Source organism: Mastigoproctus giganteus, chromosome 3 (assembly GCF_048544385.1).
Source record: "Mastigoproctus giganteus isolate SK-2022 chromosome 3, ASM4854438v1, whole genome shotgun sequence".
Taxonomy (NCBI): domain Eukaryota; kingdom Metazoa; phylum Arthropoda; class Arachnida; order Uropygi; family Thelyphonidae; genus Mastigoproctus; species Mastigoproctus giganteus.
The window spans coordinates 62,551,734-62,570,715 of record NC_143577.1 but is presented as its reverse complement, the minus strand read 5'-3'; the positions used below and the strand labels follow the sequence as shown (position 1 = coordinate 62,570,715).

At 36.9% G+C, this 18,982-nt stretch overlaps 1 protein-coding gene across 4 annotated transcripts in view; it reads left to right on the top strand.

The window, feature by feature from the left end:
* LOC150088049 (uncharacterized) overlaps window positions 1–18,122 on the top strand; it is a 250,017-nt gene extending 231,895 nt beyond the window's left edge. For all 4 annotated transcript variants that reach the window (XM_090369314.1, XM_090369310.1, XM_090369313.1 and 1 more), the window contains one exon: window positions 15,396–18,122. In XM_090369314.1, the coding sequence (XP_090225440.1) occupies window positions 15,618–17,510 (1,893 nt within the window). In that variant the 5' untranslated portion in view covers window positions 15,396–15,617 and the 3' untranslated portion in view covers window positions 17,511–18,122. The remainder of the gene's footprint in view (window positions 1–15,395) is intronic.
* Window positions 18,123–18,982: the final 860 nt, after the last annotated feature.

Here is an 18,982-nt window from a genome sequence, read left to right as displayed (position 1 = left end):
TTGCAATGAAGGTAACCATTTCTACTCTCCGCTACTGCCTTTTATGATACAAGAAACCAAAAAGTGAGTTGCACTGAATATTGATGCCCAATGTACAGTAGATGAAATTATTATTTAAAAAAAATCGCTTTCAGCTCTTATATTAGGATATGTCTACAAAAATAAACCTACACTCAGTGATCACTGAATTATGACCACCTCATCCGTAATAGACTATGCTGCATAGCTTGCAGTACGCAAAGTCCAGCAGCTTCATACGCTAGAGCAATGGTAATTTGCATCTGGTCGTGCAAGTCAAAGTGATAAAGTAACAGTTATAGGATGCAATAAAGATATCACGCAGTTTCAAAAAGGCATGATTGTGGGAGCTCATGAATTGGGTGCTTCCATATAGAAAACCAACCGCACATCTTGTCGGTTGCTCACGGCCCACTGTGGTTAAGGTGTACAAAGAATGGTATAAAACGAGTCAAACCGCCGACAAAACTTGTAAAAGGTTACCCAAGGTGGATGTTCGTGATGTGCAGCGCATTGTAGGACTCAACGGCGGGTCTATGCGACAGTTAGCATCGCAATAGACATACGGGGAGTGCAAGAAAATATCCCAAACTACGATGCACCGCACACTCAGACATGGTGTTCCGCAGCAGATGATCATCGTTGACGCGAATGCTGTGGTGTCAGCAACACTCTGGTTGGACAATGGAGGACTGGAAAACGAGTATGCTGGTCGGATTAATCCAAAACCTGATGCAACACGCCGACTAACGCCTTCGTGTGCAGCTCAAGCAACATCAGTACATGGACCCATCCGTCTGTGGTGCCCACTATTCAGGTAGATGGTAGTGGTTGTTTAATATGGGGCATGTTTTGCTAGCAAAAAACAGAATCCCCGGTGCATATGGCTGCAGATCCTTACGGACGTGTTCAGAGTCAATGCCAAGGCTAATAGTTTGTCATCCGTGCGAACGGTGGCTAAAACAGTTAGTAGGTGGTCATAATTCAATGATCACTGAGTTGTGTGATTGCGGAAATCATTTGCTATTTTCGTCGCTTAAAAGCACAACGTAAGATTTTTAGTTTTAGGTGTTTTGTTTTTTTTTTTTTTTTAACACGTTTATTTCATACAATAAATAAAGCATTAGTCTATAAAATCCATATATTATATATTTCTTAACAATAAATATTTAAAGTCTAATTGATTTTAATATCAAATTTTAATAGAAAACTACTGCTTTATAAGGGATATAGATAAATGGGTAAATTGGTAAGATTTTTGTTATTGAAAAAGGTTCATTTCCAGTGAGGGGACTTTGAAGAGAGCTTCGCCCACCAATAAGTTGTAGGTTGTGTTTTCTGTGTAATATTCTTAATATCAGCATGCTCATTTGCTATTCCGGAATTCATCTGAAAGTTCTTTGACTTGTGGGTCAAAAATGCGTCCAATGGGATTCAATACTGCATTCAAGTCTATCGACTTTAGTCGCGTTCCATGCTGTTCTTAAAGCGCATCTATGGAAGTGTTATCTTCTTAGACCGTGCATTACTGACACCGACACGTCGAGTTATATCTTTTGCCATTATACAAAAAATCAATGAATTTACTCTCTTTTATGGATAAATATTTAATCCCATTTTTGCACCTCTTAAAACATTTGTATAGTAATATGGTAAACAACGAGTAATTACTCTGTCAGTAATATGTTAAAAGTGGAGTAATCTCATTCTGATTCCGAAAGTGGTGGTATTAAGTAGAAATCTCATTTGCTTGTGGAGTGCATGTATATTCACAATGTTTTCATAACGAATTGCCAAAACGGCTGACAAGAAACTCCTTCTGACGAAAATATAAGAAATATAGCTGCAGCAGATTTTTGTAAAAATTTTTAATCGAATCGCCAATCGTAATTATTTCTGGTGTGGTGTGAGTGATCCACCTCATTGGTCCAAATTCCCTTCCCTACGACTTACAAGAACTCAGAGTTCGAACGAAATTGCCCGGATTCCTAGAAAGAGAACTATCATCAATGGAATTTGTTCGTGCATGCAGGGATGTGGGGTCAGAGCACTTAAATGATTGTTGGGTGCTCCACGATGTATAGGTCCTCTGTAATGACCAACTCGCTCAGCAGATCTAAACCCTGTAGACTTTCATATGCTGTGTTGACAATTTACTTCTATCAGGTAAGCTGTTCTCTTTAAATGATATCATTTAAATAGAACTGCTTTCCTGGCAAGTAGGTAACTTACCATAAAAGCATTGCAATTATTCGAGGTCAAACGCGAGAGTATAGTAGTATATTTAAGGGTGCCGCTACCGGAACTGAGGGGAAACCCCGTGAAAGGATAGGATACTTCGGGCTGTTCATCAAATACAGCACTCGATATGAATGACTCAAAAATTATTGTGCGGGCGAGCGTCGCACGTATGGGCTATACCAGCAGACTACCACTACGGCATCCTCTCCTAACCAAGGTTCATCGGCAAAAGACTGGCCTGGTGCAAAGAGCATGCAAGTTGGACGCCAGAAGACTGGAAAGTGTGCTGGTCATGTGATGATGAGTCATGTCACTTACTCCACACCGTGGATGGCCGTGTACGGATTTGGCGTTAACAACATGAGGCTCTTTATCCATCATGCATGGTATCAAAAGTACAGGCCGGTGGAAGCGTGTGTGGGGAATGTTTTACTGGCAGCTTGGACCCCCGGTGCACGTGGAACAACGTATCAGTGGTCCCCGCTATCGTCAACTGCTTGCTGACTGCTTACATCCCGCTATGTTACACCTTTTCCCGAATGGCGTTGGTGTCTTCCAAGATGACAATGCGCCGAGCCATCGAGCACTTGATGTGCAGGAATGGTTTGAGGAACACAGTTCTGACTTCTAGCATATTCCCCGATATCAATCCCAAAGAGCACTTGTAGGACACTATGAGAAAGCATATCAGGCGTCTCGATAAACCAATCACCTTCATTGCTGGACGCATTATACACAGCTTGGTTGGCCATACCTCCCGAACGCTTCCGACATGTTATCCACATACGCCCTTTAAAGGTGTAACTGCTGCTTAATGGTCATGGGTATGAATGCAAATACAGGTTTCGCAGTAAATTTATATATAAATTCAGATGACTTAAATATTCGTTGGCAAGCTATCTATGATGTTCAAGGTTGAAACTGTACGGCGATTTTTTTTTTTTTTTTTTTTTTCAGTTTTTAATTTCAGCTTATTTTACCTAACATGTGCATACTCTGAACGCAGCGATCACGCTGGAATGGTGTACGTGGTATGATTATTTACAGTATAAGCCGTATTATTATTATTATTATTGATCTTTTTATCTTCCGTGTACATTTGCCACAGTTCGTACTCTAGTACTATTTGTTGTGCTGCCATCTGTCGGCACTAATTGTATCAGACTATGAGTTGAAAGATACAAATTACATGCTGCTTTACCACGGTCATTGTGCATAGAGCACTTGAGCCCAACATGGTGATAACCACTTTTAGAACTACAGCGCCAGAGTTACACTCCAACTTTACACAGTTAAGCTTTTTTATTTGTTATATTTCGATTCTGGAATTAAAAGTAAAAGATCAGTATGTATTTAACTAACGGTAATATAAATAATATTGGCTAAACAAATAACGTTAAAATCCCTAAAACTTTCTCTTATTCCGCATACATTTACGGGTAGGAGTTGAAAATATTTTATCTAATCTATAATATCATGAACTTAAATGATTCTTCTAAGACTTTTACATTTAACAAGAAAAAGAGAGCGGTTGCTAGTATGTTAAGCAAAGTTTAAATAAATTATGTACATTAATATTTCCGTGGGTACAATATTAACTTGTATTCAGTCCAAGTTGCAATTCAATTTGAATTGGCCTTTTTATTTATAAAGCTAATTTTCAAGGTAATCCGATTAAAACCTTTTCAAAGAATTTCATCAGTCCTGTGTGCCTCAGCACGAATGGATCTTAGATAATTTAATGTGATTCAAGATGAATTTTTAACGAGTTTTATTTAAAGGTAAATTGGACACCATAGTAATTTTGCAATTCAGTTTTATAGTCCAGTTGAATTAGATCTCAATGCTAAAAGTTACCCGTTGCCCATAGGGTTAAACTAACAACATACTGATCATTATTTATTGTGGATAAGTAATTTTGCGTTCTAAGAAAACATAAATACAATTCAGCGGGGTCATTATTTTGAAACAAATGAGGCTGTCTTATCTGCATTGCTTCAAATACTGGCAATTTTACGGTTCGTTATTGGAAGGAAATGTCAGATCATTAGGATGTCGTCCACTATTGATGGCGAGTTTCGCATCGGAGAATCACATTTAAAATCCTCCATTAGAGTCTTCTGTTGGGGGGATGTGTTCATTAATGAGGAGATTTCTTCCAAGTAGTTGTATAAAGTGAACATCCATGTTATGTTCATCAAATTTGAGGGAAGTAATGAGCATTTTATTCCAGTTTTCAAAACTAACTGGCATTTCCAAGTTAACCTAAAATTTGAATGCCGGATCTTTATTTTGAATTCCATGCCATCCTAACAATTTTTACGTTTAAGGCAATTTTTAAGTTTTTTCCGATGTTCAGATTATTTTTGGTAATGAAATTAGTTATTTTATTAATCAAATAATTTTTAGCGAATGTGATCAAAATACTGACGTTTTATTTTAGCGATATGAATTTACTTTGCGTATTTCATTTGGGTGATACGTGTGGACTTAATATATGATACTAAAACGTAAAATGTGGTGGAGAGACATGGTGCAGCATTATATGCCACCATACTCTATATCAAAGGAAGAAATCATTGGCTAAGTTACTCGGGCATGGATTGCATGACTCTCCCTCGGAAAATCGGGTTTTAATCTCTTAAAGAGGAAAAAAAATCTAAGTATTAAGTGTGAGTGCGCGAGTGTGTTAAGCGCCAACGCAATATGGATATGAAGCTTCAGTACACTGGGTGGTAATTGCGTGTATTCTTTGGTCGGTTTGCAAAATGAAAAACCTGAGTGCTCAGGAGATAGGGGAACCATATAACTCTCGCGTGATCCTAATTAATTAGGCCCACTGTGTAAAAAGCGCATAAAAAGTTCGTAGAATCGCCGTTCTCAGCTCATCGAGTGGAAAGCATCTAAGTTCGAATCTTGTGAATGACGTGAGGAATTTTTATAGGTCATTTTCACAATGTAGCCGAGTTAGTTGGTCTCAGGTGAGGACAGCATTTTTTTTTTCTCTCCTGGAAACTCGGGTGTTTTGTACAGCAAACAGGCAAACACCCATATAGATTTCGATAACTCCTATGTTTTTAGATTTTATCATGTTATGCTTAGCGCTTTTAAACCGGTTATATTTTAAAATTTTATTGCAACAATTTCATTGCATGATTTTAATCGGTTATTTGGGGTCGTATAATAAATATATTCTGAAGTCTGCTCTCTATATATTCAGGAATTATTCATGTACATTAAATGATGTGTATATGTTTCATAATAGATAAAATGGAACCGCCAAGAGTTTGGGAAACGCTGCAATAATGATTTACGATTAGTCCAGTTGGCAAGGTTATTACAGGTTTTTATTTATTTTTTAATATATATTCTTTCCCTCTGGCTGGAATCGGGAAGGGTAGTCAGCTGTAAAGACCAGTTCTCATAATCGTGGAAGGTGACAGGAAAGTCTGAATGAATTCTCATAAAAAAGAATGAATCTATAAAAGTACTCATAAATTCCGCTGATATTTATATTTTTTGTGTGCATAACAGATTTTGTGTTATGTGGGGGGGGGAGGTGAGCTCTTGCATGTGCGAGTTGAACAGTAGTGCATATGTTTTTGTATGGCAAAAAGCATCACGTTTAGTCTACGTATCACTAAAGTATTGGTTTTCCTCCATTAAGCGTTGCATGCAATTTTATGAAAACTGCGATTAAAAGCTTCAAAGCAATAAACTCGTATGACTACATCATTAGTGACGTAGAAGACATCGTGCAGATGCCATTTTAAGTTCAAATTAATAAACAGTGACTTATTCCAAACTACTTTCTCCTCCCGTTTTAACTGTAATCTGTAACCAAAATCAACCGGTCGAAAGTTAATTTGCATACTTCAAAATTAATTACCGCTAATTTCTAATAACGGAGATAAATCTCAGCCATCCAATTATCATTCTGTTTCTCGTACTCCAATCCGAATAAGAAGTTCGGAAGGAATTCATTAACTGGTAGCACTTACACTATCCAAAAATTTCCAACCTGAGTAATGATTACCAATATCAATGGCCTCGAGTGTCAAGCAGCCTTTCTAGTGCGATTTACTGGTGTATTTTTAGTGCGAGTAAATACTAGCTTATCATAAACCCTTCTTTGCTCGCAACGTTACTGCTATACCCACTAGCGATGTACTGCTGTTTTTTTCTTTTCTGTTTTTTCCTCCTGATAACTTGGTTACTGGTTGGCACTGCGCCTACCTCCACGTGCTGGGGCCGAAAACCTGGAAGGAAAAAGTTATCCTCCAGAGGTAAAAGAGGCAACAATGGACCTCAAAAACCAGATTCCATCTGCATCTGTGGATAAATCATCATTATTGCCAGCTGGTAGATGATTCTTAATTATCTACTGGCTAAAGAAAGAGACGAATGAAAATGCTAAATGCTTCTCCGCTGTTCCTGATCACTCACTAACAGATCATCTGTCTTCCTTTGTTATACAAACTGTCTTCCTTTGTTATATAAAGATGTCTGGAGCACCCATCTGGTTCCTCAAAAAAAAAAGGTTCGCCATATAAGATCTGACAATCTGCTAGTAGAAACCAAGTATTGATTGACATTTAGAGCTACTTCTGAAAATGACAGTACTTGGTGGGATTCCTATAAAACTCGCACCACATGCCACTGAATACCTCAAAAGGCATCATCTGAGAATTGGATCTGTTAAACAGACCTGAAGAAGAAATTACACTTATAAAAAAGGGAGGACTTTGCCCCAACACGAACTCTCATACTCGCCTTTAATATCTCGACTCCATCAAAATCCGTGAAAGAAGGGTAACAACTGTCAGTTGCAACCATACATCCTCAATCGAATTAGATATTTCAAATGCCAGAAGTTCGGTCATTCCAAACAGCATGTAGAGGTGTGTGTATGTGTGTGTGTGTAAAACACCTGCAGCTCGAAAGAAAACTCCCATAAGGAATACAACGAGAAATATCCTCATAGCTCCAACTGTAGAGACCATTGCTTTCTCCAAAGACTGCATCCTATGGAAAAGAGAAACGCAAATTCAAAAAAATTAGACTGAACACAAAGTCACGTAACAGGAAGCTAAAAGCAGATTGCACCATTATCCACTACACGAACCTATGTAGCTATCCCCGCAGCTGTAGTAGATCTGTGTACGGCTATAAATAAAATATACATAGACCACCTATAACTGATCTCAAATACTGATATTGAATTACTGATTGGTAACCAAGCAATCCCACTTAAACATAATGTTCTACTACTCGGACTAATCATGGATGACAAACAATTCCCTTGTGCACATAAAATACCTGCGTAACGCCTGTTTAACGAAATTGATTCAAAGGGCAATATCTTCCATGAAATGGGGCACCATGCTAAGACATAGGTTAGACTACGGAGCTCACTTCTATAACTCTGCAAGAAAAAGTGTATTAAAATGGCTAGATCCTATTCATTATAGTGTATTATCTTAGGAGCCTTTCGAACATCACTGGGTTTCAGTATATAAAGTTTGTACTTAGAAACCTATTAACCTCTTAATCTTCTGACAAGACTAATAGAAGACAAATTCTTCTGCTGAATTCAGTAGAAGAACTTGCCTTCTATTAGTTTAGCAAAATTAAAAGCCTACCTGTTCATCCAACACGGCAATACTTACATAATCCAAGTTGTGAAATGTTATATAGAAATAAACCAAAAATTTGCTGAGCCCGTAGATGTCCGACTGGTGGAATGGAATATAAACATGAACAGAATCCTCCGAGATGATCCCATATTCCATGGGAAATCAACTTACCTGACTATGACATGGATCTCACGTAATGGAAAAGTATTTCAAAACAACATATCAAACAGTTGCATTCTGCATACTTAACGCAATACTCCATCTAAGTGTATCTATACACAGATGGCTCTAAAACAAGCAGTCATAGGACCTGCAATAATCTTACTAAACCATAAAATTTCTCAATCTCCCCCAGTATAAGCCAGTATATATACTGCTGAACTGTTTTACATACAGTTAGCTTTAAAGTACATTGAATAATATCTTCGCAGACTTTAATTGCTATATATACCTTGCAGTGAGCAGATCACTTTCCCTACCCACACATAAGAGAGATTCTCACCTGTTTTATTTAGTCTTAGCGATAAATAGCAAGTAGTTGGATTCTGTAGGATTCCAGGACATTCTAGAATTTCAGATGAGCGAACTGACCAAACTGCAAAACACCCATCAAATGCCTTTCTAATAAAAAGCCAAGTACCATATAAAGTATACATCCCTGTAATTAGAGAAGCCAGCAAAACTGAATGGAATAAAATATGGTAAAACCAAACAAATAGCAAATTATATCAAATAAAACAAGAACCCAAACAATGAAAAAGCAAGCTTTCGCTCAAAGAGATATGAAAAATTCATTCTTGCCAAGCTACGTGTTGGGCATACATGACAGTTTTCTCATGATGAAAGATGATCCTATACAGGTGTCACAGATGCCATTCTCATAGAAAATCCACTTTATTATAATGCTCAACGAATATTTTCAATCACATGCACTTTTTGATAACTCTGAAGACAATTCTAGAAGATAATTCAAACATGACATTTTTGCTTTCTTTAAAATAACAAACCTCAAGGATCACAATAAATATAAACTTGAACATGCTGGTAGAAAAATAACAGGCCATTTTCATGGGAACTATTCTACTAAATTGGAATCGGTAATTCCATCTTTCTTTCAAGGTAGTCTGGACACATGCATTGGCAAGCGAACATCCATTTACAATTCGCCTACAAACTCCAAGGAAGTGACGTTACTTTCTCTTTTATTTTCTGTACTTCTGGTTTTAGAAGCTTATTTGCATCGTTTGGACTTCCTGAAAATAATCTGTAGAAGTTTAAGTTCCATGTGGCAAGTTTCTCACTCCATGCACACTACCAACATGCTGTTAGTTTCTGCCTAAGTTTTTCTACTTAGTGTTTCTGAATATAACCCCAAGCCTCGGCACTATATTAACCTATATTTAAGTGAAATATCTAGTGACTTTCTCGCGACTTTGTACACATTTCATCATCTTAAATACACACGTATAATGAAAGTTAAGTCGATTTGTATGGCAAATCTGTATTTATGTTACTGCTTTTGTCACAGTTGATTTGCCCTTTCGTGCCTGTTTACTGTCAGTGGAGTTAACTGCCTGTTATGTGTGATGGTCATGCCATCTCATATAACAGACAAAAAAATAATAGCTTAATTAAAAATCAAGCTACGAGAAATTATCCACTAATGAAATCCAAATAAAAGGGTAAAAACCGTGGTATAAGTAACGATATGCGCTATTAAATAAATAGCAATATACAGGAGGTGGAAAAATAATGGAAACACCTGCTATTTAAGTGGTAGTTTTTGTTAATGGCTGTATGATGTATTTATGAACATGAATTTTTTTTTCTTGCAGTTACTGTGGAGGTCGATAAAAGCTGGTGTTTCTTTATAGGTGACATACAAAAGTGCATAAAGATAATGATCGATATATCTGAACTCCGAAGAGGTCAATTTGTTGGTGCAGGGGCATCGGTGACTAAAACTGCTGTTTTTTTTTTTTTTCTCCAATGTATCCAGAGCGACTGTATCGAAAATGTCTGCTTTCACCAAATAAGGAAAACAAAATCTGATAGGAAGAATTGAGGCAGAAAATCGAAGCTGATTGAAATAAACTACTGGGCACCGAAAAGAATTGTAATCTGAAGACATAAGACAACTACTTGAAAAATAACTAGAATTTAATGAGTCTCAGTAATCCATCTAGTAAAACCGTTCGGAGAGAACTTCATGAAGCTGAAATTAATGGCAGAGCTACTATTGCCAAGCCACTCATTACTGATGGTAATGCTAGAAAGAGGATGCAGTGGTGTAAGAGCTCAAAAATAGGACACTTGATTTGAAACATGACATTTTCAGACGAATTTACACTATTCCCAACATCAGGGAGAGTTTGGGTGGCGAATTCCAAAAGAAGCGCATCATTCTGACTGTCTTCTGTCAAACGTGTAGGGGGATGGAACAGTAGTTTGAGCAGCAATATCTTACTATTTTTTAGGTCCTATCATCGCCCTGAATGGGCGAATTACTGCCACTGATAATCTGAGTATCACTGAATTACTACTTGGATATTTCGAGCACCACGTTCATCGCATGGTACAAATATTGTTTCCACTAATGACGCCATATTTCAAGATGATTATGCTGAAATGCACCCAACCAGATGTGTCTAATCTTGGTTTGAAGAACATGAAACTGACTAATCACCTCCCATGGACTTTTCCCAATCACCAGACCTGAACGTTTTTAAGCCACTGCAGGCATATTTGGGAAGGAGAGTGAAAAGCAGATTTCCTCAACTTTCATTACTAAAGGTATTTAGAGCGTTCTTCCACAAAGAATGGTCCTCCAATATTCCTCTTATGGCAATTCAAAATTTATATGAATCTGATACACATAGAAGACAAGTTGTTTTAAAAGCAAACTGTGGCTCAACACCATATTAGTGTTGTAACTATCACATGGGTTTCCGTTATTTTGTCCACCCCACCGTACTTTTCCACTGGAGCCGTATTTATTTATTGTCTTATCAAGGTAACTCGGGGTGAATTATCTCCTTAATGATATTGATGCACTAAGTAAGAAATCTAGATCTGGTTTTCTCATTACAAAATGTGGTTATGTCCACGTGTACACTGTTTTATAGTACTCATAATATAAAGCCTTCGCTATAAACTTACATTAGTAAATTTAATTTCTGCCTTTCTGGAAGACTTGGTTATTAATGATAGTTCATTATTAATCTGTCTGTTAGTTACTAATAATTGAATTTAAAATGAAATCCAATGCAAAATAATTCCTATTCTCTCGAAGTGGGTACAGTTACCTGCACTTGAACATAAAATGAGAATCACGTATAGTTATTTCTCTCTAGTTGTGCATTAGGCAAGACCTCGCAGTTCTTAACACTTCTTTGGTTATCAACAAGGCAAGTTGCAAATCTAGTTAAATATTAATCATGAGTTGACTATTGTGGGATCTCGATGCTATTTGTGGGAACTTTGTATACAATTTTAACTTCTATCTACCTTGGAACCTCAATAGGCTGTTGCTTTAAATTTAAATTCTAGAACAGGGGTCCTCACTTCTCTTCCAAGGTCCACAAGCTATCTGCTGCTCAATAAATTAATTCCATTTTAGCCTTTTTTTACGTCAGAAGATTCCATGTAATGAGGATTTTATTTATTTTTTATATATATTTCCCCTGCCTGGATAATTCTGGATACTTGCTATAGAGCTGTGGTGTTTCTCCCCAAAGATAAGATATAAGTTACCAACATAAAGTTTATTTCACCGTTCTAGTACATAATCAAAATACACTAAATAATTCAAGATATCAAAATTTCTCACAGCTCTCTTTTTTACTATACATAATATAATGTTCTCACATTTCCTCTCTTTCAATGAATTCATAACCATCTACAACTTTTAAACAATACAAAGTACTAACTAAACTAACATATGCAATTATATAAATATATATAGGTAATTACATTATTCTTCCTCTCTCCCTCTATGCACATGAACATCTAATTGGGCATATCCTTCTGAGCCTTCGGTGGGCTATACACAACTAGAGGATATTTCTCCAGAGTACAGGCTATTTCGTTAACAGCAGTAACACATCTAATACATTCCTTTATTTTACACATACTTCTAACACAGATCGGTAACACTCTCACTGTCTTTATCTATATTCTATTGTTCCCCCTTTTCTATCTTTTACAATACAGTATTCAGTTCATCATAAATCTCTAACTGTCCTATTCATTTCTTCCCCGTTTATATTTTCTTTATAATACAGTTTTTTCGTTAGAAAAATTTTCCAAACTTACTAGCACTTTCTTCTCTACCTGGTTGGTGTTTCCCGCTTCAGGTTTTTTTCCAGCAGTCATCTCTCTGGGCTTGGCCTTTGCTGATCCACTAGGTGCACATCTTTATACTGCTCTGTCGGTTCTCTCGACACACAAGGACTTTTCTCCAGGTTTGCCGCCTTGGCCATCCGATTTTATTCTCAATCGTCCCCCCCCCCTTTCTATAACCAATACCCACTGAACTGTGCCATTTCTAAAACTCACTGCTTAACAATTCCCACACATCTCCAACACCATTCTCACTCACAAAAAATTTCTCTCTCGCTCTTCAGCGATTCTCCTTTGTCTTGACCAATCATCTTCTATTTCTCTTTCTTCATCTTTATTCTTATTCGCTCATTTCCTTTACTGTTGTCTCGGCCCACATTCGGGTAGGTCGCGCTCCCTTTTTCGTAGCGGGGACATCCGGACTCTAAGAAATTTCTAGAACTTTCTTCTGACCATCCTTCTCCACCTACCCCTTTTCGTCACGCCCCTTTTTAAGTGACCGCCCTTGAAATTTATAAGAGCGCACTTCCGTGTCGGCCTATTTATACAGCGCTATGATACCCGATCTCGGCTTGCTCTAAGATCTCGGGTCTTTCCTCTTTGGAGTCCGAACCGTTTCTTGGGGGGGGGGGTTCCTTTGTCCCTTTTCTGCAGTGCCGCTTCTGCTCTACTTATCGTAAACAAAACTGCTTCAAACTAGCACTCCTATTGTTCAGTTTCAGTTCGAACAGGCCCCCCTGTTGATAACGCTAATCCGTCTCTACTGAAACGAACAACAGAGGAGCGCAAGCAAATTGTCTAATGCAGTCTGTTTAAAATATAATAATTTCCAAAAAATATATATATTATTAGGAGTTGTAAGAATGGGTTCTTACACTATAGCATTGCAGCTTTGTTGACCTGTACTCAGTGTGGAGCAACCCTAATACACCAAACCACCTTTTTTTTTTTTTTTAGATAAATGCTGTATAAGAGACAGCTCTTGAAAGAGATGTAAAAATGGAGCATATCACACTATTTGCATATATAGTGAGATGTATTGAACGTGTGATGTTCATGACTACTAGTTGCAAGTGAAATGTGTAATGCATGAAACATTTTTATCTCAGCATGCATAGCAAAATGAAGAAGGAAGCTTCAGGTATGAAGAGGACCATGCGAATAGTGATTTTTACATTTATAGAATTTTGTCTTATATGCGTACCATCTAGGTATAATTTTGCATCGCTTGAAATGTGATATTTTGAATGCATTTAGTAAATGCATTCTAGATGGAAAGCAGAAAAAATTCGTTTTACCATTCCATCTGAGGGAATACTCAATGATAATTACGATTTAAGGCAAGAAAAAGCCTTATTCTGTCTCAGAATTTATGCGTAAAATCGTTGATTTTCCTACACTTCATAAAAATCGATAAGAAAAAGTAATAGCTTCGAACTTTGAAGTACTCGTATTACTTAATAGTGCAATACCGAGGACACTCATTGTGGGTGGTTTCACATAATGAGACCAGTCTCAGTAGGAAATGTTTATTAAAAGTTATTTACCATTTCCTTTAAAGTGGCATGGAATAAATGCAAAATTTTGTTTAACCTACTGTATGTGTAAGAGTGTTTCACCATATACAAATCATTTTCAGGTACCGCCTGCGTTTATATAAGTTTATAGATGTGTATTTTTTTAAATCTCTATTGTGGTCGTTAAATAAATGAATGCAAAGTTTATTTCCCTAAAGCGTAATTCTTCCCATAAAATAAAACAATTATTCCTTCCCCGACTTTTAGAGATTCACCTCGACGAAGATCTGGATTCAATAGTGATTGTGATATGTAAATGAAGCAATATGGTATCATACAGTTTCAGCGGAGGGCATTAGCAATCACTATTACCGAAACTGTGTTCTGGTATCTGTGGAAACCTAAACCCCTAATACTGTAGTTACTATAGTTTGCTTGCTAAATACGATGCCATCTGCCACACTGATATATAATCACACGCTCTGAATCGCTTGGTAGAATCTCCCCAACAGAATTTTGGATTATTCTAATTGTCTGCATGGGTTGAATGATGAGTGGTACTAAGAACTGCATTGACGCATGAACAGTTAGAACAACCCCCCCCCCCCTTTTTATTTAAAATATTAAAAAGAGACGCAAGGTCGTCCTCACTGTATTTAGGTTTTACATTTCAGTGGTTCGAGCAGCGTGTTAACATAAATACTTCTGGTGAATGATTCCCAATTAACCATCCATGTTTATCTCTATGAGCAAAGAATATTTTTAGAGTTTAAATAAAGTCATCTAAATCTTCAGTAAAACGTTCAATTTATATTGCTATTTGTATACATGAACCTTCTATTGCACATAATTTTCAATAAATAATGGTAAATTCATTTTAGAGTTAAACTTGCGCAGATATGTAAGCATCTCACGATAATTTCAATATTTTCTGGGCAAGCGATTTGAATTTCCTTACCGTCCCTGCTTATTGTGTTTCGCAGGTGCTTAGTTCAGTCAAGGTAATGCCCACGTCAGCGTAAATTGTAAGGAAATTGGAGTCAATTTAAAAGTCATATTTGCGTGAAATCGTTAATTTGTTAATTATCGTAATTAGCGCTGTCCACATTGCGCTGTTTTAAGGAGAAGTTAAAACGGAGAATGCTACTTAGTTTCCAATTTCTCTGAAACTTGGTTTACTCTTTCGAATGTATGTGATGTGTAATTATTCGAATAACAAGTGGAATAAATGGTCGATAATTTATTCGCTTTTCTGTTTCGTTATTTAAAGGTCATACGAGTATAGTAAATAGATGCATTTGGTTATTTTATTTCTTATGAACATTATCTACAACTATAATAGTCACATGATTTCAGAATTTCTGTTTTCAGAGGTTAAGGAAGTACCTTTCGCTAATACACCAACTGCTTATATTTAAACACATAAAATAATATATCACAATAATTTTAAAAGTTATGAAATATTTAAAACAAATATGCACGATGCATGCTAGATTTGTACACCATAAAATAGTGCACATAAAAATATATATCTGCACCAAAAAACAAAACTACTGTAAATTGCTTCATATGGTAAATAAAAGCTGCTTTTTTGTTATTGTTCGTTTCTTCTTTACTGAAATGAATTTATTTTTCTTAACAGGTGGGACGTAACCAATAAGTGTTACGAAGTACTAACAGGGAATGAAGAAAAGAACTTTCAAGTAGTGCTGTGCTGCTCGGGAATGATGTTACCAAGGAAAGTTACTCTATTTTTGAGAGTTAAAAAATGTCGCCCAGAGCTTACAAGAGTATTTTTCTAATCTCATCCCACCATTGTTAGAAGTTCCTCAGTGAAACCTTGCCTTCCTCGTAGAAGCTTGCGATGGCATCTCGTTTTGTGAATTTGCTTCTCGTCGCCTCACTGCTCAAATTGTCCTTCGTAAACACTTACACTGTGTGTCCAAGCGTTTGTTCGTGTAAGTGGAAAAATGGAAAACAAACAGCCGAATGCATCGGTAAAGGTCTTACTGTGATTCCTGCCGGAATTAATGTAGGCACGCAAGTAATAGATCTAAGTAGAAACAACTTTAACGTAATATCCACACGAGTGTTCCAAGAGAAAGGCCTCGTCAATCTTCAGAAAATATACCTCGTGGAATGTAGTGTGCAAGAAATTGCCGACGACGCGTTTTTTCAACTGAACAATTTAATTGAACTTGATCTTAGTGTCAACAATCTCACTCGAGTACCAACAGAAGCATTGAAACATTGTCCACTCTTAAGACGTTTGCAATTAACTCAAAATCCTATACAGGAAATAGAAGAAGGAATGTTTTCTGAGCTTACCAGACTTACTTTTCTAGATCTTAGTAACTGTGAGATAGAAAGTGTTCATCCAGATGCTTTAAAAGGACTAGTAAACCTGGAGTTTTTAAAATTAGACAATAATCGACTATCTTTTCTATCAGCACAAGTGGTTCATTCTTTGCCGCATCTGTTCGGTATGCATCTCCATAACAATCCATGGTTTTGCGACTGTAACCTTCGAGGTATAAGGAAATGGATGATGGAAAACAACGTCCCTCTCGTTGTTCCTCCCCGTTGCCGTGACCCTGTCCAAATTGCTGGTCAAACATGGGATGTTATGACACTCGAAGACTTCGCTTGTTCTCCGGACATCGTGACGTCATCAACAGAAATAGATGTGGTAAAAGGTCACAATGCTACTTTGAACTGCCAAGTAAATGCTACACCTCCCGCATCCATTTACTGGAGAGTGGGGAAAAGATTTATTAACACTTCTGCCTTAAGCGAATACAGAGGAAAATATTATATTGAAGAAGAAGGAGAAGCAATTCAGTCCAGCCGTCTTTTGGTGCTTAGTGCTACAGAATCAGACACAGATGTCTATGTCTGCCTTGCTGAGAACAAAGCAGGCAATACGTCCGTAAATTTTACTTTGTCAGTGATTTCTTCTGCCGTACAAGCCAGCGGTTGGAGTAATGCCAAGCTCACATTTGTTCTTATCGGTGTCTTCCTTGCACTCGCTATTGTTATTGTGGTAGTGTGTGTTGTGATATTCCATCCTGCTGCTTTTACTACAGGCACAAAGGTCAGAGGTGTGAACGTCCTCAAACACTTAGCCTCCAAGAAGCAAGACGTAACTGAGATGAATGACATCAGTAACGACAGGGAAGAAAAAGAGCTCAAGGCAACCGATAAACAGCCTCGACACGAAACCGGAAGTAGCGGGTACGGCTCCGATCAGCTGACGCCTGACCTAGTCAGTAAGATAGTCGATATGAACGGACCGTCGTTGTCCACTTCGACTGTCAGTTGTAACCATCCTGACCAGGAATCGATAACAGCCGACACATTTAGCGCCGGAGACCAGTGGAGCATATCGAAAACAAGACCTGTTCGATATGAGGACATCCAAGGCCGTCAGTTTTCCGAAGTGTATCCAAACCCGTGTTACAGCCGTGAAGATTATAGTGACAATATCTCGCAGGTTGGGCTGCCATCCTACCAGGAAAAAGACTATCAAGGAGAACGCTGTTTTCCGCAAAATGATCGCGTCCGGACACTTCGCGGGACCTGTGAGGGCCCTGTAGAGAATAATAGAGATGACATTTATTCAAATCTAGCACAGAGTAACTGGAAGAGGTCCCCTCTTGTGGTTACTAACGGGAGTCATTTTGTGTTACCCGCAAAAGCGCGTTTTTCTCCAGATGAGGGATATGCCGAAGAAGCCCTTGAAGGTACAGAAGTTTGAATCACATCAAAAAAAAAAGTAATAAATAAAAATACCCCCCTGACTGTTATTAGGTCATGGGAATTGTTTATGATCGGTGCCACAACATTTAGATGATTTTTATCTAGAAGAAAGGATATTCCAAAGCCTGTTGACTGTTAAATGAAATTGTAAATATATACTTGTCTCGAAGGATTGCCCAGAATTTCAGGTAAATTAGTCAGGGACATTGGGAATAGCAAAGTATTGTTGTGTACTAAAAGAAAGAATTATGTCAATATAAGATATTTAAATATGTATCGAATAAAGAACTACAGAGATGAAGGATTTTGATACTATGAAATAACCGATTTGTAGGTATCACATGTACTAGTTTGAAGTTAAACGTATGATGTGTAGTAGAAAATATCTTTATAAGTGTGTTTTGTACTTTTTAAAAGTGCAAACGGTAAAGTTTATTATGTAGCCTCTCTCCCCCTCCAAAACAAAGATATAGCGTGAATTCTCTTTCCCTATGAACTCATTTGCTGTGCTTTCAGCCGATACCTTCGACCCCTGATTTTACCTGCCACATTGACGTGTATGTGTTTTATTGTACATGCTTTTGTGTACTTTTTAAATACAACTGCAGTGGATTGAGCTTTAACCTGTTCTTTTTTTTTTTTTTTTTTTTTTCTTTCACGAAGATATGAATTATTAATTTTGGGACTTTATTTTTCGCCGTAGTTCACTTGATTATTTTGTAAGGTGATTTTATCTCCACCCTCTTAAAAAAAAAATATTTTAGATGCATTTAATTTTATAACTCAGTGAATCAAAATATTTCAAAAATACTCATTTTTTATATATATATTGATGTATATTACATATGCTTTTCGGTATATTTTATCCTGAATCCAGTTCAATTCACAGCTAAATAAATAGGTTAATCCTGCATCTGCTGTCACCTCAGCCAAATAACTTTGTTAAATTTTAACTTTGTTAATATGATGTGAATGTGATGTTTCTCAGATTATAGGCAAAGTATGTAATATTTTATGTATTTTGATTTTGAGTTGAGTTGTTGTGATTGAGTATCGTGAAAACACTTGGATTTGTAAGTAGCCAGTATTGTATCCACTTTACAAAATTATAATATACATTTTATTTTTTAATTTCAGTCGCAGGAGGTAATTTTTCTTGAAACACCCGAAACGGATTATTTCACGTAACTTTATTATTAAAGCCAAGTTATTTGTTCCAAGTAGATTATACAGTTTGAAGTGAAGAAAATTTACCTATCCGCTTTGATTAATGTGTTACGTGACATGTGTGCGTGTAAATTATTTCATTGATTCTGTGCAAGCTTTCAAGTGTTTTGTAATGATCGAAAACTATTTTAATACTGTTGAATGTACACTATTGAACTCCACGAACACTTGTAATAAAGATACATGCAAGTGCGAATATTAAAGTGCTCAAAAATGGAGTATTTACTTGTGTTTTCAATAAAA